Below are 23,269 nucleotides of genomic sequence, written 5' to 3' on the forward strand. Positions count from 1 at the left end.
GGGACTATCTTGTTATTTTCAAGAGGACGTTTCTTTTGTTGTTGTATAAAGTACACTAAACAATAAAGTGACACTCATCCTCTATCTTATTCAAGTTACAGTATTGGCAAATTCTTTGTTCCAGAGGAATGCGGTTATGTCGGCCTTCTGGCTTATAATGAATCATACTGGTAAACAGCTTCATAGCGGGCTTCAAGTTTATTAATAGTCAAAAAGATAATGGTTCTTTGGACCAGATAAAGCCCAGGTTATCAATAAGTTTGGTTATCAAAAAGTTTGTTGTTATTTTGTGGGCCTTTCTGCTTTTCAACGCCTGGCTCTATAGTACAAAAATTGCTTGTATTTGCAAGATACTCCAGGACCCCAAATTTTACATATCAATACCCTCCGTGTTGGCAAACTTTCCTGGTTGATTTTGAAGAGTAGAAGGCCTGTGGTATATATTTTGATGTGATACTGATAGCCATTCTGGAATGGTAGCTTTATTCTGGCTATCAGTATCAGCCTTCAAACCCATCATCAGGAACTTTTTGTCTGAAACCAAGATAAAAGCCCCTTGCTTAAACAAGAGACCTAAGGTAGCCAAGACAAGAGTAAAAGATTACCAATTGAAAGGCAAATAGTAAAAAATTATATCTATTCCAAGGTTGCTGTAAAACCTAGGTTAGGTCAGTGAGATCAGAGAATTCTAAACTCCTTGGTGATCTACAAGGTAGTTAAACCTCTTTGGGTAAACTTTAGTCTTCTATGCAGTGTTAAATACTGACCTGTTCTATACACCAGTGGAGGCACTGAATAAGGCAGCTACCATTCACTTCAGTCTCTAATTACCTGTCATTATAAATCAATACACGCATTGTTGTTGCTGGCTTTAAACACCTTCATGTAGGTGCAAAGGAGATTATATAATGACTTCTCTAAAGATAGGTGAGAAAGGGGAGGGGAGGTGATAATATCACACTCTTGTGATAAAAAGGCCTTTGTCCCAATCTCAAGGATTTTAGAGCATGTAAAGAGTTCCAGATGAGGACAGGGTGTTGTTCTGATTGATCAATGTTCTGTGATCTGATCTGATCTGGTGACGGTTGATTATTATTTTCTATTGGGCACTTAGAACTTCATTAAACACAGCTGTCCAGTAGGTATCAAAAACCTAATAAATAAGATTCATTTAGCACCAGTGTTTAATGAATTTCTAGGTGTCCACGCACCCGGCTCGGGACACTTCTAATATTGTGTTACAGTGTCATAACCAACATAAAATATGACTGGTGAATGCCACCTGGCTATATGCTAATAAAGGATCAATGTTTTACCCTGAGGGGTGCATCATGAGATAAAGCCGCCAGTGGTTGGTTTCTATAACCCAAACACCAGCTATCAGCATGGCAAACAAGGCGGTTCATGTCATCTACTTTTCCACCAACTGAATGTATCATTTGATTTACTACAGTTTAGAATTCAGTAAATAGTTACTGGAAGTTCCGAAAATAATTTCATCAGGTTGGCACTGATAATAGGATAAAGGTTTTTACACAACATGTAACTAAAAGTACTGTACTTTCATTGTACAGTACTTTTCTTATGGACTCCAATGATTATCCTATTAGGGCACCCTACCCTTACAGTACATGTGCAATTTACAATAATTGAATTTATACTTTTAAGGGAAGCTTAGGCCTGTCATGAAATTTATGAATTTTGTGTTTATGTTCCTGACTTGCACCTACATGTACAATCAAATTGGCTTAGATACTAATAAACCCTAAGTGGTGATGTTAAAGAATTAAAGAAAAAAATGAAAGAAGTAACCATGCCCAAGCTTCTGTACTTCTGAAAAATATGAGTAGCCATTGAAGGAAATGCATTTTCTTGAAGTGAAGTTCATTCATAGGTCAGTTATTTCTAATGCCAGGCATCTCCAGCAACAGTCAATAAAACTAGGAAAACAAAACAATAAAAAATGCCTCCATTATATATCTGTTTTATATACATAGTTAAAGTCAAGTCTGAAACATCTAATGAAATCTAATGCATTGTTTAACAGTTTCAAAACAAAATTAAATGCATAAAGAATGCTTCCTGTCATTGTCAAGGCCATTCCTGCAGAAATTCCTGCAGGAAACATTCTTCCTGCAGGAATTTACCTTTCTCCTGCAGGAATTTCTGCAGGAATGCCTGCAGCATTCCTGCAGGAAAAACGCTTCCTGCAGGAATTCCTGCAGGAAAAACGCTTCCTGCAGGAATTCCTGCAGGAATTCCTGCAGGAAGAAAATTTTCAAAATGAATATTCATGAAAGTTATTATCATATTTCACAACTGTACATCATACTTGTCAATCATATGTAAAGAGTTTGCACCAAGTGCTTTTATATTGAAAATATTAGCACATTTCAAAATGGGAAAAACGGAATTCCAATCTTAAGATGGAGCTTCTTTACTGTTACAGTATAAGACATGACTCTGAAGAAAGTACATGTATTTACACCATGCATCATGATTTTACTTTGTCCTTGGAGAAAAAGGCAAGACTCGTTCACTATCACACATGATCTATGGAACTGCCTGTTGAGTTTGACATGTGCAAGATAAGCTAACACGACTCTAACATATAAAATACACACCTGCTGGGTCTGCAAACAGATTGTATTATCTACAATGTAAATGGATGACTTACTTACAGTGCAAGTAAATCAAATTCTAGTTCTATGTTCACATGTAATTGTATATCATTATGTTACACAACCACTTGACTGTTAAGGAGCACATACCACTTCAGTTTCTTCAGTTTGGTAAGTTTCGATTTTTGCGTTGATCCGCTTATTGATTGCTTTTTGCAGGTGTTCATCTGACTTTGTGATGCAAGTTGCACAGCCCATTTTTGAATATCAATCAGCCCAAAACATGCTGCCCTTGACATGGAACTGTGAAAGATATTGCGATCGTTCTTCAGTGTCAAAAAGTTTGAGACACAATCAGAAATCTGATAAAACTTTCGTTCTCTCTTGAGTTGCAAAGTTGCTCAAGGCAACATATCCTTCAACGCAGTACCCCCATTTTATGTCCCTTCTGATTCTGAAAGACAAGTACAGCTCCAACCATGCAGGATACCTTTCACGGATTTGACCTGGGGTCTCCTAGTTGCCAATTATTCGGAATCAGTAGCTGTGAGGCTGCCACCAGTTTAAGAAAATGCAGTCCAGGTATAGGATACAGGATAGAGATACAACAGAATTTTTACAACGCTTCAGAAAGACAAATAAGTTCCAAACAGGCTGCCCTTCCCTGGATTTGAACTAGAGTCTCCCAGTTACAAACTAATTGGAAGTAGCTTCAACTGTAAGTCTGCCACCAGTTGTGTGATAAAATGTGTGATAAAGATACGACTGAACCATTATGCTGCACAATTACATGTACTATTGACGTAATTGGGGTCAGTGGTTCAGATAGTCATAACTTCTCCAATTTCAGCACCAAGGACAGCGTAACTCATCTCCATGACAAGCTGCAGTTATATAGGATGTTAAATCATGTGGTACAAAATATGAAATAAAATGAATTTGTTTCGCAACAAGTTGGCTACTCACTGTAATGCAGTCTATGCATTACATAGTCCAATCTTTTCTGATGCATGAATCAAGGATAGAACATGAAGATGATAGTAGACCTCAGAAAGAAATACACACACTTTTTAGCCCCATGTTATCCTGTGAAGTTCCTTGACGACTTGCAGGTATATTCGATGTCCGACAGCGGCAGCTGAGGCACACATTCCAGGCTCACGAGTCAGCGGTCAAGTGTCTGGCGCTCGACCCAACAGAAGAGTTCTTCGTCACTGGGTCGGTGGATGGAGAGGTCAAGGTAAATGAAGATTTTATCTAATATATCTGTACACAAAGTAAAGTGCTTACCAACAAGCTTTTAGTCAGTCCTCTGATCCTTCTTAATCTGAAATGATCCATAACAGCTGTATGGTATAACAATTGTACAAGGAAGGTCATGTATGTATCTGTCTCCTTACTTGGTAGCTTCGTCTCCATGGTCTTACTAGAGTCTTAAAACATAAAGAAACGTGCGTTCATGAAGGTTAGACGTCCAGGTATTGAAACAATATTCAAACACAATTCAATCTCGACAACTGGATAAAAAACGGATAATATTTACTTCCAGACGTTTCGGGTGACATCCATCACTCTTCTTCAGCGTCACTAGAATAAGAGTCACCAAACGTCTGGAAGTAGATAATACGTTTTTATCCAGTTGTAGAGATTGAATTGTGTTTGAATAAAGAAACATGCCTTTAAGCTTGGTTGTACATTCAAGGAATCTTTGTCCACTGAATTAAAATGTACATCGTATGACCCTTAGACAGTTTCCATGTCTTTGACGTGCAAAACGGAATTGAACATGACTGATTGCCAGTTATCGTATCTTTTGTTCTAGCTGACAGAACTTGTTGTGACCCCACTTCTGAGGATAACACTTGAATTATTAACACTGAAGGCCACATACCATAGAAATAATTTCCTCACAATGGATGAGTTGGATTATTAGATGAGACCATTTATCATGGCCAATTTCACATTTGTGACGTCTCTAATTCTCATTGGACTTATGCCGGCTTTGCCAAATTGTTTCCAAGTTTATCAATTAGACGATAGTATGATATAATGTCACAGGGGAACCAATTATTGGATGATAATACAATGTAGTTTCACTTTGTGTGACTTGCCCTGAAACTTATAAAAACTTTAATTATCTCTATCAGTCATCTGAACAAATCATGCCTCTGTTAACTGTACAGAGTGTTCAAATTCAATAACATCATTTAGAAACAGATTCCTTATTAAACTGGTCCTGGGTGAGAATGTAAATTTTAATGACACTATGTGTATAGTTTCTCTCAGGTAACTTACCTGAAAACTTGTAAAAACTTTATCTCTATCAGTCATCTGAACAAATCATGCCTCTGTTAACTGTACAGAGTGTTTAATGACATTGTTTAGGAATAGATTCCTTATTAAATGTCCTGAATGAGATATTTGATGTAAATTACTTGTAGTTTCTCTCAGGGTAACTAATACCTTTAAGTTAGGCCCAATTTACACACAGTTTTTACCGATATCTGTGGAGATGTCGGGAGGGATCTAGAAAGTAGGGGGCCGGACACCCATGGCGCTTGCAGTCATAAACATATAGCGCTATTTTCCAAATGGCGTTATATGCTAATGAGCCTACCCGAGGTCGGGAAGCATCTACACGCGCGTGACGCTGTCGGGGACCCCTGCTAAGCTATCGGTAAGGTATCGTACGAATGGTCTGGACCTTTTGGGAGAAATATTCCCGATATCGTAATGGCGATATAGCAGTTCCATCTAGACGATGAAAAAAAGCTGTCGGCGAGAGGTTGTAGGCTCGCCGATATCGGGAAAAACTGTGTGTAGATCGTGCCTTAGTTAGTTTCTCACTCACTCTCATGGCAGGGCATTGTCGCTCTATCTTACCTTAAAACTTTTAGAACCTCTTTAGGTCTCTCAATCATCTTAGTAAACCATTCATCTTTTAACTGAGGGTGTACATATCTGACCACATCTGTCCCAGAGTGCTCAATGACATTATTTGGGAGCCTTTTCCATTTTAAGGATAAGTCTGATGACCAGATGAGACGATTAGGAATTTACTGTAGTTGTCCAACTCAAGGAACTCAGTTTGTCTAAATGTTAGATCCTAATGAACAGTTTTAAATGTTTAAACTGAAAAATAACAAGACTTAGTGTTGTTATCTAACGAAATTCAATTGTTCGTGATTTACATACTTTTAGTAATATTCATATATGGCCCGTAAGTAAGTCTTCATACATGTATATGACCCAATCAATGCATTTGGAATCCCACGTAGCCAATTCATCTGTTCTAAGACTTAATATAAGGAAAAACAGTTTGTTCTGAGCCACTATGATTCAAAACTTTCAGATAGAAAAAATGTATTCAGTTTGTTATCAAAGGAATAGATTCGTAGTGATCAGTCTTCTGATGATTCCATCAGCCCATTAGGAACCATCTGGATTAGGTGATATCAAGATATAACAGAAGTCATTTGTCACTTGAACCACTTTCCCCATTTCAAAACTTTCAGATGAACAATGGTGGTGTTTATGAAAGGAAAAGTTTCGTAGTAATCGGTCTTTTAGTGATTCAATCTGTCAATTAGGAATCCTTAGTGGCTAATTTCAAAGGTCCTAAGGAAATACAATTTAATATCTATTTGTGTAGAACCAAGTTGTTCCAGTTTCAAAACTTTGAGATAAAAAGTAGTATTGTTATCCAGGGAATGGTTCATTCCTTAGTAAGTGATCAGTCTTCTGATGATCCAGTTTGTCTATTTAAGTAATCCTCTGTGGCTAATTTCGAAGGTCCCAAGGAAAGACAATTCAGTTCAGCGTAGAGCCACTGTCCCAGTTTCAAAACTATCATACAAATGTTTCATAGTGTTTCCTCAGTTAACACAGAAACACGGATAAACAGAAAAAAAAACTTAAGCCATTTGTGTACCCTGAGACTTTCCAGTTTCAAAACTTTCAGATAGAATATTTGGGGTTTATCCAAGGAATGGTTCGTAAGTTTGCCAGTGATCGGTCTTCTGATGACCCAATCTGTCAATTCGAAATCCTCTGTGGCTAATTTCGAATGTCCTATGGAAGGACAGGTCAACCATTTGTGTAGAGCCGCTGTCCCAATTTCAAAACTACCATACAAAAGTTTTGTAGTGTTTGGTCATCTAATTATCCAATCAGTTCATTAGGAATCTGTATACTATTAGCTGGTTCCTCTGCTAATGCCGAAACACAGATTATAACCAAAAGTTTTGTGTAGACTGAGACTTTACAAGTTTCATAACTTTCAGATAAAAGACTTTGGGGTTTATCCAAGTAATGATTCGTAAGTTTGCCAGTGATCGGTCTTCTGGTGACCCAATCTGTCAATTTGGAATCCTCTGTGGCTAATTTTGAATGTCCTATGGAAAGACAGTTCACTCATTTGTGTCTAGCGGCTGTCCCAGTTTCAGAACTTTGACATACAAATTGTAGAGTTTGGTCTTCTGATTATCAAATCAGTCCATTTGGAATTCTCTGTAGCCGGTTCCTCTGCTAACATAGAAACACAGGTTAACAGAAACTTTAATCCATTTGTCTAGACTGAGACTTAACCAGTTTCAAAACTTTCAGATAAAACATGGGCATTTATCCAACGAATGCTTTGTAAGTTTCGTAGTGATCGATCTTCTGATGATCCAGTCCGTCAGTTAGAAATCCTGTGTGGCTAATTCCATTTAAGGTCCCACGGACAGACAGTTCATCTAGCCATTTGTGTAGCTCAGCCACTGTCCCAGTTTCAAAACTATCATACACAAGTTTCATAGTGTTTGGTCTTCTGATGATCCAATCTGTCCTTTAGGAATCGTCTGTAGCCAGTTCATCTGCTCATACAGAATCTGTATTAAGAGAAAGCCATTTGAGTTGACAGAGACTTCACAAGTTTCAAAACTTTCAGACAAAAAAATTGGCATTTATCCAACAAATGTTTCTTAAGTTTCGTAATGATCAATCTTCTGATGATGCAATCTGTCAATTAGTAGTCTTCTGTGGCTAATTTCGAATGTCCTGTGGGAAGACAGTAAATGTGTGTTGAGCCATGTGTAGAGCCACTGTCCTAGTTTCAAAACTATCATACAAAAGTTTCCTAGTGATAGGTCCTCTGAGTAATGTCCAATCAGTCCATTAGAAATCCTCTGTATAGCTAAAATTAATGTTCTTCTGCTCATTTGGAATCACAGAACAGAACAGAAAGCGATTTGTGAAGACTAAAACATCGAGCAGATTAAAATGGGACTGAGCAGAGCACTTTGGACTAATGCTTGTAGCCTTTCACAGACTACACCTACATTGTATATATTAGATATTTTGTGTAAATGTGTATTGAAAGGTAATTAATATGTAGAGTGCAATTAGATGTCTCCAGGAACAAAGTCAATTCTGGAGAATTCTGGAACCTGAGCCAGAATTCTGCAGAATTCTGGGAACCTGAGCCAGAATTCTGCAGAATTCTGGGAACCTGAGCCAGAATTCTGGAGAATTCTGGGAACCTGATCAGCCAGAATTCTGGAGAATTCTGGGAACCTGAGCCAGAATTCTGGAGAATTCTGGGAACCTGAGCCAGAATTCTGGGAACCTTTGTTCCTGGAGACATCTAATTGCATTCTACATATTAATTACCTTTCAATATACATTTTCACAAAATATCTGATATATAGGTGTAGTCTGTGAAAGTCTACAAGCATTAGTCCAAAGTGCCCTGCTCAGTCCAATTTTACTCTGCTCGATGTTCTAAGGCTTTACCAGTTTCAAAACTTTCAGATAAAAGACTTCGGTGTTTATTCAAAAAATGATTCATAAGTTTCCTAGTGATCAGTCTTCTGATGACGCAATCTGTCAATTAATAATCCTCTGTGGCTGATTTCGAAGGTCCTCATAAGGAAAATACAATTTATCCATTTATGTGAAATGGAACCAAGTTGTCCCAGTTTTAAAACTTTCAGAGAAAATTTTTATCCAGGGAATGGTTCCGAATCGTAAGATTCCTTTTGGTCTGTCTTCTGAATGATCCAATCATGATCAGTCAATTAGAAGTCCTTTGCGGCTGATTCGACTGTTCCTACACGGAAAGACAGTTTATCCATGTGACAATGAGAGCAAAACAACTGCCCCCCCGTTGTAGACAGCTGTCTGAGAGTTTGATTAACATACAAACTGTCGAGGGAGGTTGTTATACAAAAATTAATGTAGGTGTGAATTATCGACTTGTTAAAAACAAGGCACAGGCAGTTTGTCTTCTTCTGTTTATGATGACAGGAGTTGCCTGCTGTCCTTGACTTCACTTCAATCTGCAAAATTCCATATTCAGACTCTTACTCACTCAATCACTCACAGACTCTGAATTGTGATAAACAATGCAAAACAAAAGTTCTGTACAGGAAATTGAGGAATCGCTGTCGAGATGTCCTTCCTAGGTTTACCATCTTTTTTGTCATGTTCGCAGTAAACATATTTTCTTAATCTGTGAAGAAAAAGAAGAAGATAACTTCTGGGCACTAGTACGGCTCACCGAGTCACTGGTGGTTGGCACTTGGCCAATCTTCCATCAGAAGCACTGTAAACCCTTTTAGATTGTATCACCCTTTGCAGTTCACCTCTAGGAGGTCTGTATTAGCGACAAAGCACTCAGGCTTATCCGTCTGCAATTCTGCCTCTCAGTGCATGGTAACCAGATGGCCTGTCCGTTTTCATTTCACGGCGACGTCTGGTGCTCAAAACGCCAGGTCTGCTTTCTTTGGTTTGTCATCATGGATGAAAGTATCTACGAAAGTGCTGAAAAAGTTTTGGAAGCAGCAGTGTAATTACATGGTGGAATTGCCTGTAGTGAGAGAAATGTGTAAGAGGTCGCCCTAGCTGTCACTTTCTGAGCCTTTTTGCCTTGATATTATTAAGATTACACACTCTACTGTGGTCTGTGGAGAGCCCTGACTCCCTACTGAAGTAGCCGTCTGCATGGCTACCAAATTTATATTGGTTACAGTGTAAGGCAGCAGGGGAAAGAATAAAAATGTTGTGGAGAAAGTTTGTTAGGCTACAAGACTTTCTTGCCACAGAAAGGCATCAATACAGGGTTGTAGCCAGCCAGAAATCATTTTCTGTCCCCTCCATTTTAAATGGCTTTGGCGCAGTGTTCCTAGGGGGATCCGGGGACATGCTCCCAATGAAAATTTTGATATCTAGACCCTCTGAAACGCTATTTCCTGCATTTTGAGGGTTAGATTTTGCTCGCAGAGGACGGAATGGGCAAAAGTTTTTCCGTCCCCTGCTGCAAAATTCCGTCAAAGGACGGAAGGACGGGTGCTGGCTACAACCCTGCATCAATATGAGTTGCTGGGGTCTCTGGGCAGCAGACCAGACTTAATCGGAATGTGAAACTAGTGTATAGACACGGTCATGGAAAGGCTTTTTACTCACGCACTCCGTCATGCTAGCTTTTAATAAAAGCTAGCATGAGTCAATGAGTCAGTCAGTCAGTCATTGAGTGAGTCAGTCAGTCATTGAGTGAGTGAGTGAGTGAGTGAGTGAGTGAGTGAGTGAGTGAGTGAGTGAGTGAGTGAGTGAGTGAGTGAGAGTCAGTCAGTCAGTCAGTCAGCGAGTCATTCAGTTAGTAAGCAAGTCAGTCAGTCAATCAGTGTGTGATGAGTGAGTGAGTCGTTAGTCAGTCACTGCATGAGTCATTGAGTCAGTCAGTGGGTCAGTGAGTGAGTGAGTCGTTGAGTCAGTCACTGAGTCATTGAGTCAGTCAGTGGGTCAGTGAGTAAGTGAGTCGTTAGTCAGTCACTGAGTCATTGAGTCAGTCAGTGGGTGTGAGTGAGTTAGCAAGGCTGGGTCATTGAATCAGTGAGTCATTCAGTACGTCAGTGAGTCAGACAGTGAGAGCGAGCACAATTTTCCCCTTCCCCTTGAGATAGCTCTGAAAACATCTTTTAGAAAAAATTACATCTTTGAACTGTTGTGTTGTTGTATTCCACTTTCAAGTATGGAGTTATTGCTACATTAAGTTAATGATAGTGATATGGTTAGGTTTTTTGTTCCAGCTCTGTCTTGAATTGCATCTTTTCAATCATGAACAATGGTATGTATTTATCCAGTTGGAACTAGGATTGGAACTCTAACAATACTGAATAAATGAATTAATTGCATTTTCTCAGAGATGTTTGGAATTGATGTATGGTCTTATACATGTATATGACACAGTGTATAGTGTAAGATCTTTATCCTTGTATTATTTGATGAATCTCTTTATTATAATTGATAAAAGCCAACTTCAAAACTCATTGTTATGAGAGAAAATTTGGCGCACTTTCAATCTGGCATAATTTGAAATTGATGTAATTTGAATTTGGCATAATTTGCCTCATATGTAGTACCTTTATGAAATGAATAGCTCCAATTAGTTTACATCGGCAATAAATCATAGTGTCCCACAAGCCCCATATGCTTTAGCCCCATTTTAATTATGAATCATGTTCTGTGACTTCCAAATTCTTTAGCTCAAAGTTTTGAAGTATCATTGTCCTCCATAAAAAGACTTGGTTTGAAATGATCTGTTTTTTTATTAGAGCAACAGGAGGCAACTGTTACTGATGGCAGAGTAATTCAGTGCCTAGACTTTGGCCCTACAAGTTAAAATAGTCGACATCCGATGAAAATGTTTTTGATGCACTTCAGTTTTACATTGTTTAACTCACTCTATTTTGTTGGATTGCTTTGACCAAAATCTAGAAAAAGAGAATAAGAAAAAAATAAAACAATCCCTACCCCTTCTACACTATTTTTTTAGGATCATAACCTTAGAAACAATGATTTTTCTTACTAAGGCCTTACTGTGCCAGAAACAATAATTTTTCTTACTAAGGCCTTACTGTGCCAGAAACAATAATTTTTCTTACTAGGGCCTTACCGTGCCAGAAACAGTAATTTTTCTTACCGAGGCCTTACCGTGCCTGCCACCCCTTTTCGCAGGTCATCATTTTTATCACTCTGCCGCACACATCCTCTCCACGTCCTCATTAAGGTCATTGGACCAGATAGGACACAGGTTATTAGGCTGATAACTTCAGCACAGAAATGTCAAAGCATACTGGCCCACATGCTTTGTACCTCAGTAGTCTCCTCAGAAGTGACAAAATCACAAGCTTTCGATAATGGGAAACGTAGCACTCCACACGAAAGTAATAGAACTTTTTTGCGACGAGATTTAATACAAAAAAAGGTCCACATTTGAAAACGTGTCCCTCTTTCATTACGAATTGGCTCAAATGTAGAGTAGGTTGATGCTAATGAGGTTTGACCCCATGACCCCTAGGGATTAAAGGTCGCGTACCTAACCAACCAATGGGCCGTCCCAGAGAGGTGCATCCTTACTTATCATTAACCTCCTGGTTTTACAGAATATTTAATGGGGAAACACTGAGTGGATTACCTCAAAGTTTGCACACTTTTAAGGTGCAGTGACATTCGTCACAATCATGTTTTTGTAACGTACAAAAATGTAGTGGGATTTTCAGCAGACCCACAGACTGAGTTTCTATCGGACCTATGGTGCTTGCGCAATGCGCTCTTCAAGCCACTTTTCACGCTATCGAAAAAGTACAGTTACTGCAGTTGAATAAAAAAAGCAGTTGAATTTGTCTCTAGCAGAATGCTTTAAGTTTGACCACCTTCAGCCAACTTCGTGGGTGATTGTTCAAGCATGTAGCAAGTTCGGGGGGAGCCACTCTCTTGCAATTCTTATCAATAAGTGACAGAACCTGTTGAATAACATGAGCATCATTTTGTCACTGGGGCCTTTTGCCTGGTAAATGTGGTAAATGGGCAACAGATTGACTGGTATAAAAAGAGGTATCAAAAAAGCAATTTACAGTCACTGTGTTAACCCATAAGACAGAAGAACCTAGTGATCTGCCATCAATCCAAGACATGTACATGGATTGTGCAAGCAGGCCTAACCATGCAGAGGTTGTTTTAGAAATGGGAACAAGGGCGCTGTGTCCCCATACCCTGACTATGTGCCACCTTACCCTGGGGACTCGATTCTCTGACATCTGTATAATTCAGGTTGACTTGAAGGAGGCGACTAGGTCACATGTGGCCACAGTCTGCAACCATGACCTGTCTACTTGTAATTTTGCCCCTCAAGAAGCCTTAATGCCTTATGTTAACTTATGTTTTCAAAAACTCCATGTCAAAGGAGGCAGAGCCCTAAGTTCCACCCGGCGCTCGGTTGCCATTTTTTTTTAAATCCCTTCAACCCTTTGCATGACATAGTAAGGAACAACAGACAATATATAGCGAGTCTGCAGTCAAGGAGTCCTTGCTTCAAGTTTGCTTTGACTTTTGTTTGAACCAACTTTGTCTGTGTCAGTCTGTCAGTGTTAGGAGATTTGCCCTATTGCCATGCCAATTGATAAACGACAGAATGTGTTGAATAACATGAGCATCATTTAGACCCTGCGACCGCCTGCCCTGCTGTAAGCACATAACAGATTGACAGGATTAAACAGGTGTGAGGAGGTTAGTCTCGTTACGTGTCCATTCGGGAGAAAATCTACAGCCACGGCGTCTGCTCTATACTTCATCTTTGTTGAGAATAGAGGTAGAGGGCTTGTAGACATCAAACTATGTTGATTCCACTACACATAATATACTGTGAATGCCAAAATGTTCGCAGTGGATTAATGTTCGCGGTTTCGTGGTGACCACTTTGCCGCGAAGTTAAAACCACCGCGGACATTTTAATTTCTATTATATATAATGGTATTAGACTGCAGTCTATGGTGTTGCAGCAAAATTAAATCCCTGCGAACTTAAATGCATTTACAGTAATATTGTTAATGACACCCTCGGGGCACCCCAAAACTGATGCAACCTTGCAAATGAAAAACAAAGTGGTCAGGAAGGTGTAACAAATGACTTAACACAAGATATGCTACACAGAAAATTGTTAATTTTTGTTCTTGTGTATTGGAAAATTATACTCAGGGAACAAAATACATTTTGTGGTACTACCAAGTTTACGACAAAAGTATGTTTTACCCATTGTACAACTACATTTAGTGACTTTCTCCAATTTTTTTTCAATTTACGGCATATATTTGCTCATTTTGCAGCTTAAAATTTGCCGTTGTAATTACAACCTTTTTTTTAAATTGACCAAAATTGATGGGCACACAAATGTCCTCCACATTATGAAGTCTGCATGGCCTAATAGGTCCAAACGAAACAACAGGAAAAGTTGTTCGTCAAGTATGATAACTTTGCCAGTCACATTCAGAGTCTTACATGACTGTATATCACCATTATCTGGATAAGGGCTGCATCGTAATTTCAGAGATAGTCTTCTGGGCTGAGTGACTCTCATTTGTCTAGGATTAACTGCCTTGGAGCGGTGCAATGGCCGAGTGGGTAGAGTGTTCGTCTTGCATTCGGTAGGTCGTGAGTTCGATCCCCGGCCGAGTCATACCAAAGAATCTAAAAGTGGTACATGCTGCTTTCTCTGCTTAGCACTCAGCACTAATGAGAAAGAGTATGGAAGTTAAACACACATCACTACCAGCAGACCAGCCCCCTGCTGTAGTGGCTTGCACAAATGTGTGGTCCAAGGGCTTCGAAGTGGAGATGGGCGCCACCCTACGCATCCGTAGATGCATGGGCAAACTTTTTTTAACTGCCTTGGAGGTCTATGAACTGTAGAACTGGAAGACTGTTGAACTGGTGAAGTTTCCAACCATCCCTTACCTAATCCCTTGATGTCCAGGTCATTTGGGGACAAGGTGGCCATGAACTTTAAGGCAGAGATTTGTCTCCCTGCTTGCATGTCCCCAGCTTGCAAAACTGTAATGTGGCCATTAAGTCCTGTGGGTAATGGCCCAGCCTTTGGACGAGAACCCATGAGTTTGAATCTAGGCGTTGTCATTAACCGAACACGCGCGCTAATGGAAAGGATTGCAGTCCTTAGGACGGGACGTTAAGACGTGGTCCAATACTGTGCTTGTCAAATTTAAAAGAATGGTTACTTTCCTAGTTTAATGGACCTGCAATTACTGCACCTGTCTTCTCTATCACGACCACTGGAAGAGTTAAAGCTCATCAGTTCATTGAGTTCATGTGGACTAAACTGGCTGGAGATCACAATGGCTTTGAGGTCATAGATACAAAATAAATTCATCTAGACAGGAATCATATTGCCAGTGTGTGTCTGTTACTTTGTGCATACATGTAGGTCCGGGCTTGATTCGAAGAATGCAGGTGTCTTGAGACAGTAGTGGTGCAGTCCTTGCAATTACTTTCAATTGGTACAACCCTAGTCTACATTATCCCATAGAAGTCAGAGTCTTTGTGTGCAAACAGATGTTGTAAAAATATTCTTCGTTCTGATACTACACAGACCACCCTGGCTTTTAGTCAGGCAGGCATCAGGGCATCTTTGTACGCCCTGTTCTGAAAATAATTGAAATTGGATGCCCTACTATGCCCTGAAGACGCCCTCACACTGGGGAGCACATTCTCTGACAAGCATGAAATTCTGATTGACCAGGGATGCTACGGTCACATGTGGCCTGTCTGTCCCCAAATTTGCACCTCAAAATACAGGAAATAATGTTTCAGAGAGTTTCAAAAATTTCCATGTGAGGATGTCCCCAGACCACTACAATACTCGCCCTTGCAACGCTCGCCGAACGGCAAGAAAATTGGACACCCCATGATGAAATCCTAGCTAAAAGCCTGAGACCACCTATTTCAACACTCCATGATGGGAACAGGTTTTGTGAAGATTCATAGAGGCATGGTGTCATTTTGACCTTTCTATAGGAGAACTTACATAACTGTTACAGCCTAATTGTCCCCTGAGATGCCATAATGGAGGCCCAATCGTGCATGCCTCAAGCTGAGATCGTCACAGAATGTAAAAAATATATTACATAAGCTTTGGTTTGGTTTGATATTCCCATCTCTATTTAGTGAATACAATGAATTTCAAAGTTGTATAGCTGCTTTTAGCCCAGATGTGAGCTTATGCCAGTGGAGATTGTAATGATCTTTTCTCCCTTAAGCTTTGGTGAAAGAAAAAAACTCAAGAACATGTTTGCACAAGTCTGACAATAAATGTTGTGCTCTTGGATATAGGATGTTAAGCTAAAGATCTTGTAATTGAGTAAAATTCTTTGAGTACAAAGGCAGATGCCAGTCTCTTTCCACACTCAGTATGGTGTATGTTGTATGGTATACTCTTCCTCATTTGAGTTGACATTGCATGTCTTAACCATATAGGCCCCAGCTGTTTCTTGTGCACACTGGACTATTTTCCCATTAGAACCTAAAGTGGCCATATCCCCTACCATGGACCCGATTAATACCTCCCCACGAACCCTCCCTGTCTGTCATCATGGCCAAGTGTGCTCTCGAGAAGTATCTCACTGGGCCGCGACTCTTCGAGGCACTCATTGTCAGTGGCCATTTTTCAAATGTTTCATCTGAGTTTGCCATTGTGGTCACACTGACATGCAACACATACAACACCCTGTAATACGTGGCCTCTACAAAAAAAATGGCCACTTCCTCAATTTCAACACCAAATTACCAGTATATTATAAGATAACTTTATGGGAATATTAAGCAGTGTGGCCACAGATTCTAATACACAATGATTGAGATTCATCAAAAAGAGTTTATGCCGATTGCAGTGACCTACTGTGCCTATTCACACCATTTTGCCAACTTCAGCAGTGTTTATTTTTATTTTTCAAGTTTCAGGTGACATATTGGTGCCGATCGGTGCCAGATTGGAGTTGATTGGCACCTGTTCGAAACCAACATTTGCCAAATGCAAACAGTCACCAAAATGAATTACCCAATGCTTCAATGCTCTTATTAGATATCTTCCCCTTCGGTTGAGTAACATTGCATGTCATAACCAGGTCCCAGTTGTACCTCTGCAGTGCTCCATCAGCACATATCACCTGATGCACACCTCCCCACTTACCCTTCCTGTCAATCATCACGGTCCCGCTGTCGGTATCATTGACACATTTAAATCTGCCGCTGATGACCCGGTGCTTCACTAGATGGAGATCAACCTAAGGTCCCATGGGCCAGTGGTGGTGTGATTATGGATGTATGGAATGGGCCTGTGTAGTAATATCTTCGATGTAGAAAGTGCTAAGCAGCTCCAGTTGATTACATCTTGGTGGAAAATGTGCAGATGTTGGCAATAAATCCTTGTGTTTTGTTTTGTTTTGCACACTGTCCACAGAATAACCAAAGAGGCTTGGTTGGCGTCACTCCTCTGTTATGGTGTGGTGTGGTGTGGTGTCACCAGGTGTACGGAAATGTCATTAAGCTTACCCTTGTCTAGGATCAAATTTTGCCATGTCAGAAAATAGTTTTTCATAGGGTCAGAATTCAAAAGCATTGCTTTAGACCTTATGAGGATTTGGCCATTGTCATTTGATATCATAAAGGTAAAAATTTGGTCAGCAATATGTGATCTTCCAAATCGTTGCTTCTGAACTCCAGCAAATAGTCCAGCAGCATAGCTGAAAAATTGTGCAAATTTGTCTAAAAGCGCCAAATTTGGCACACATGCAGTTGAATGTACATTGTATTCTAAACAAAAATAGATATGGAGGCATCTCAAGTTCCCAGAATTGATTTTATGGCACAAGAACAAGAACTACTCACACCTTCAGTGCCAAAGTTATCAAAAACGTAGAATTGATGTTATTCAAAAGTTCATATCTAGAGAATGGCTAACTACAGTATGGACATTCTCACTTAGATAGCAAGGGTGACATGCACTACATGTAGTCTTGCCCGATCAGCACTTTCATTTGCCTGATGAGCTCTTTCACTTGCCTGGGACAATCAGGCCAATGTATTTATCTAACCCAGGTAAAAAGCAACTAGAATTTTTTCTTTAAGGGTACATGGGAGTATGCCATGAATTTCAGCACTAAATCTGCCCCAGCCTTTATAGGATCATCAATTTTATTTTTAAATCTGCAGTTGTACAAAGGGAAGGGAAGGAAAGGGAAATAAAAATTCATTGGCCCTATTGAGCAAGTAAAACATGGTCCTTTCATCTTCCTCGAAGCAATTTTGCACTGGCCCTAAGTCTAATGACACTATTTTAATCTATGCTTTTGTACCTGCAGAAAGGAAATCCTTTTTTCTATTAAGGGGTCAAAAGCACTTAATTTAAACCATGTAGCAATGCTTCAATACATGTGTACAAGGCCAGGCAAGTCGCTGAGAGCGTAATTTATTTAGAAGTATATCCATATTGACCCAAATCCTTCTGGCGCAATCAGGCAAGTACAAGACTGCAAGCGCTCGCTCGATCAGCACTTTTGCTTGCCCCTGGCAATAAGGCCAATAGTGAACTTGTCCAACCCCGATACCAAAAAGCAAAACAAATTTGAATCTTTGTTAACTTTGACTGTACCTCACAGGGATGTGTTGTAAGTTATAGTGGAGCGTCTGTCCTTGCCTAAGCCAGGATCATAAATTTGATCTTCTGCACAAAGCAAAGGGAAGACAAATTATGTACATGTACTAAGTGTTGTAGACAAGTGGAACATAGGCCATACTAGCTTTAATGATTTACTACCTGGAAGACATCAATGGTTCTCCTGAGGATTCTGACTTTGTTGTGGTAAGCAGGAGGAAAGCCTGATGTATGTATAACTGCAATACAAACCAGTCAATAAACCCCTTTGAACCACACAAACAGCATTCGTCACGGTGATTTTACGCACAAACCTTAACGTCATCGCTTTCGTCCGTTAGTGAAAATATTAAAGAATGCATTCAAAATTGTTTGCTGAATGCAGAAGAAGCAGCACTTAAAGCTTTTATCACCAGCCACTGTTATTACAAAAGGGTTCTGGGGTATCGCGAGTATTCACTTCTGCCAGTGCCCCAGTACCCGCACACATGTGGCAAAACGTTTCCAAACATCACCATACAATGTACATGGCTAGTTCCCCACTTGCATAACATACTGGTGGGAATGGCATTTTTTACTTATCTGTTGTACAACAGTCAGGACGTAGATTGCAATCGAAAACTTGCTTTTTCTGGGTTCAACTTCAGAAAGTTCAGCATTGTACAATCATGATGATTTAACTACAAACAAAGATGAGCTTCTATGATATTGAACACCTTCCTTGCAGCCTAACCTAAAGACTAATAGAATGATTGAGAAACTGATCTTATTGATTATTGCAGATTTGATTACTGTTCAGAGGCACATCCTGCTGCTTTTGATTGATTGACTGATTGAACGGTGTTATTGGTTATTGCAGGTGTGGGGCCTGCTGGTGCACAACCTGCTGTACTCCTTCCCCGCGGAGCACATGCGCACCTCCATCTTCCGCAACCTCGGCGCCGGCGTGACCCAGCTCCACCTCGGGCCGACCAATCACATGTTCTCCTGCGGGGCGGACGGCACGCTCAAGTGGCGCCTCCTCCCGGACAGGGACAACCTCCTGCACACGTTGTGAGAGCCGCTAGGGGGCCAGCTATGCAGCCTGTATACACATGCGGCGATGCCGTAGTAGGACTTAAACATTAGCTCCGACCTGTGATGTACCCAGTGTAGCTTAAAGGCTATTTTTACAGAAAAACAAAAATGGGGGAGGTTTTTCTGCTCAAATGTGCAATTTAGATGATTCCCTTCTCAGAGTTCTGTACGTATATAAATTCGTATATATATATACATGTATCTCGCGGAATGCTGCCTGGGTTGTCTTCTTGCCCTTGATCTTGGCAATCAGAGTTTCCCTTCCATCGAAGGATGAACTGTCTGAGCAGCAAAGATTAACCCTCTCCATACCAAGCCAACCTCCTGGCACCAACATTGTGTGGCTGACAACGCTACGAGCAGGGTGAGGGTTTCGGCTGCGATATGATTGGTTTAGAGTCCCCACCTGTATCCCATACCCATCCACTAATACAGTCTTCATCATCTGTACATGTATCAGACGTGACGCCACATACACTAACTTGTAGATCCCCTCGATCACCACAGAAAAATACTTCTCCACATCCACTTAGTTTCCAATAGACACGTCAGTCTTTCAGTATAAACGTGTTAACATTCATGCAAAAACTTTGGGATGATCGGAAAAGTCAGTCAGAGTTGGTTTTGAAGCCTGTGTGGGTTTCTTGAAAATTGTTGGAGTGAGAGGTTCTAGGATTGATTCCAAGAAGCCTAAATGAAGACTTTCCAGAAATTTGATGGAGTGAGAGTTTCCAGGATTGATTCCACGAAGAACGAAGACTTTCATATAATGACCCTCTAGTTGTGTAAACAAATGAGGTTTACACTTTTGTTTACAATAGACCTGTGTAGGGCACTGATGGAACCAGACATGTAGAATGGATATTGTGGTTACATTGTATGAGGGTACAGAACTGGGATGCTACAATCTTTATAACTTGAAACTGCAGTTGAGTACTAGGTAACTGTCAATGCTCCCTTACAGATGACTGATAAAATTCTACAGGTTAATTTCTGTGTACTCCCAATGTTTACTTATAAGCAGAATAACCTAAAACAAAAGATTGTTTGAAAAGTATATAAATTATGATGATAACTTTACATCCATTTTTGTCAGTAAGTTCTACATACTTGTGAATATATCAGCCTAAAGATATTTGCAAAAAATCTTTTGTTTTCTTTATTGAAAGTGGTCAGTATTAACTGTTTCAGTTCTGCCGTGATATACCAATGTTATTTGTCACCTAACAATGGCAGTGTTTTAATCAGTATCAATCTTAAGGAAGCCATTTGACTTTTGCTTTAAAGTGGCATTAAGTTGTACAAAGAAGACTCTTCATATGTGTAGATTGGGATGCTCATGCTTTACAACACACTGGTGCATTGTGGGGATTTCTTCCAATATTCACTGGAAATTACCCATCACCCCCTGAAGGTAGTACATTGTATCTTTCATGTTGTGCAATTTTACATGATTCGTTAAAGATGTAAGTATTTAATTGGTACAGTTGGTTTTCTTTTCTTTTTTCAGAAGAAGATTCTGTTTTTTAGAATAATTGGTGTACTTGCAATTCGGAGGCATTAATAATGTTTTTGTTACGTAATGTTGTTAAGGACATTTTGTATTGTAGATCGCTATATGAGAAAGGAAATAGAACGCCATTATATATGATACAATATGTGTACAAAATTTTAGCTTATTTGCAAAGGAATCGCCAGCTTTTTATTTGAACCACGCTCAAATCACTGTAAAAGGAATTCTGACACATCCGACAAATTACGTGCAATTTGAGGGGAAAGAATATTAATAGCATTTGTGCAGTTCTATTGTTAAAGTATCAATCTTCAAGGTGAACTCGTTGTAAATATGAAGGAAAAATTTTACTTCTTTGCCGGCTGCCTCGTCTGTCTGCAATTGTAAAGTACATATCAGTGTTGGTCTGTTGTCTCGTACACCATCTTGTCATGACGAAGAGAAGAAAGTTGTGAAAACAAGGAATAAAGAGAAGTTGAAAGATTTATCTGAATTTTTGTGGCTTTTTTTGTCACGGGTAATTTTGTGAATGATACGTCATGAGAAGTACGTTCTCGGCCTCACTCAGAAATATTCTGAATATACCCACCAAATTTCAAGTCATTGTGGTCATTACTTTCCAGTCAATGTTCTTTTGAAAATCAGTTTGGTGTAAAACAAGGATAAAATGTGATCAGTGCTGTGTGGGTCGTGTTCTTCATGCCATGAAATCTTCATAGAAATATTTTGGTACACATTCACAAAAATATACTTTATAACTACATGTAAGTCATAGTCGTCTTCAATATAAATAATAGGTTGGATTCAAGGCCACTCCAAACAGCGAATTGTTTGGAGAGTGGGTCGAGAGCAAGGTCATAGGGTGGTCCAAATGTGTGACATGGGATTTCAGTTGTGAAAAACATTCAATTTATCAATTTGGAAAGTTTTGTACCCCAATCTTTCAGTTAGCAAGGACGTAATCTAGCATTTAGCCTTAGTAAAGCGAAAAATGAGTAATATTCTCACACGGTTATCATTCTCGTGTGTTTCTTGGTAATTCAGATGTCGGACGAGACAAAACATACAAATAGCTGACATTTCATCAAGGAGGGTTTGGACTACAACCTGACCTATTCAGGCAACATGCGTTAGCTAGAGCTTGATGAAAACCTCGTGGTACATAATGTAGGTAAACTAACTGATGTACTGACATCTTTTGAAGAGCCTTTTTGACATGACATGTGTAGCCTCATTGGCAGTAGGTTGTTTACCACTGTGTCTAGGGGTGGTGTATTGGAATGCGGAGCCCATCCTTCTCCTTCGACCGTCCTTAACCTTCCCAACCGAAGTCCGGTACCCATTGTGCATGTTACACCTGGATGGATAGAATGAGGTAAGTCTTGTAAAGTGCCTTTCCCAAACCTCAGAGGGAACAACATCGGTTGCATATCAGAGGACTTAAACACAGGACATCTGAGTTTTGGACCGAACAACCTATTCACTACGCCAACACGACACAATTATCACATGTTTCGATATTTCCCATGAATGTGTAAATTTTGTATTTGATTTTTAGCAATTTTTTTCATTACCTTCGCTACACACGTTACACTTGCTCACGTGTGGTCATTGTTGTTTTTGGCATGAAGTCGATGTTACATTATCTTTGCAGGAAGTTATACTTTTTACGTGCTACTTCTGTCACTGGTCAATTGTGACTTGAGTCTTATTACACTTGACCTTTTAGAACAATGTCACGAAAATTCCACACATTTATTCATTCATTCATTCATACAGTCAGTTACCAACACATTAATAAAACACATTCTGGACAATGCAGCTATAAAATGCTTTATTAAATTGTTGGCGTATGAGCTTCATTACCGTATACGTATGTACAGTTATTGCATGCTCACGTCAGTAACTTTCTTTCCCTGCCATTTGTTGATGATACGGTTTTTCTGGAATGTGAACGACTACAAATTCAGTCATAACCGCTTCAAAACGTAACGCAACATACAAAATGGTAGGCTATTAATTATCATCAAGATACAAGATGTCATCAACTATAGATAGTTCAACAACGCCAATGATCCATACTTGATATTTGTATTGCTTGAATATCATATTTTTAAGCCAGGTTAACTGTTATCAATGGAATAAGTAATTTTTTTGTTTCGTTGCCATCATCTTCACAACGTCACAGACAAAATGGCGCCATGTATAGGTGAACTGGTCCGCTAAACAGCTAAATACGAAATAGCTCAATACATACAAATATACAATTGCTGACAAAATCCAGTATATACAATGAATTGATTGTCATCATCGAGTATTATTTGTCCTAGTGCATTAAGCGTGTGAACGCATTTGGTCCTCACTTACTGTACATACAGTGACGTAGAAGGCCTGGTTTTTCGTATTGTCTCAATGCAAGTGTTTCACTTTGGGATTTTTTGAGCATAGAAAAATGTTGTGTTTCCTGTAACACGACCGACCTTAGCAAAAACCTTGAATTTTTGTTCAACAACTATATAGCAAGGTACACAAATTTTTGGTCTAGCATTTGGGTGATGAGAATTCGAAATAGAATAC

At 39.6% G+C, this 23,269-nt stretch overlaps 1 protein-coding gene across 1 annotated transcript in view; it reads left to right on the top strand.

Annotated features, from left to right (window-relative positions):
• LOC118410636 (dmX-like protein 2) overlaps positions 1 to 21,179 on the top strand; it is a 141,722-nt gene extending 120,543 nt beyond the window's left edge. Inside the window, exons 53-54 of the mRNA XM_035812420.1 lie at positions 3,734 to 3,861; positions 18,962 to 21,179. Of these exons, the coding sequence (XP_035668313.1) occupies positions 3,734 to 3,861; positions 18,962 to 19,159 (326 nt within the window). The 3' untranslated portion in view covers positions 19,160 to 21,179. The remainder of the gene's footprint in view (positions 1 to 3,733; positions 3,862 to 18,961) is intronic.
• Positions 21,180 to 23,269: the final 2,090 nt, after the last annotated feature.

Source organism: Branchiostoma floridae, chromosome 2 (assembly GCF_000003815.2).
Source record: "Branchiostoma floridae strain S238N-H82 chromosome 2, Bfl_VNyyK, whole genome shotgun sequence".
Lineage (NCBI taxonomy): Eukaryota > Metazoa > Chordata > Leptocardii > Amphioxiformes > Branchiostomatidae > Branchiostoma > Branchiostoma floridae.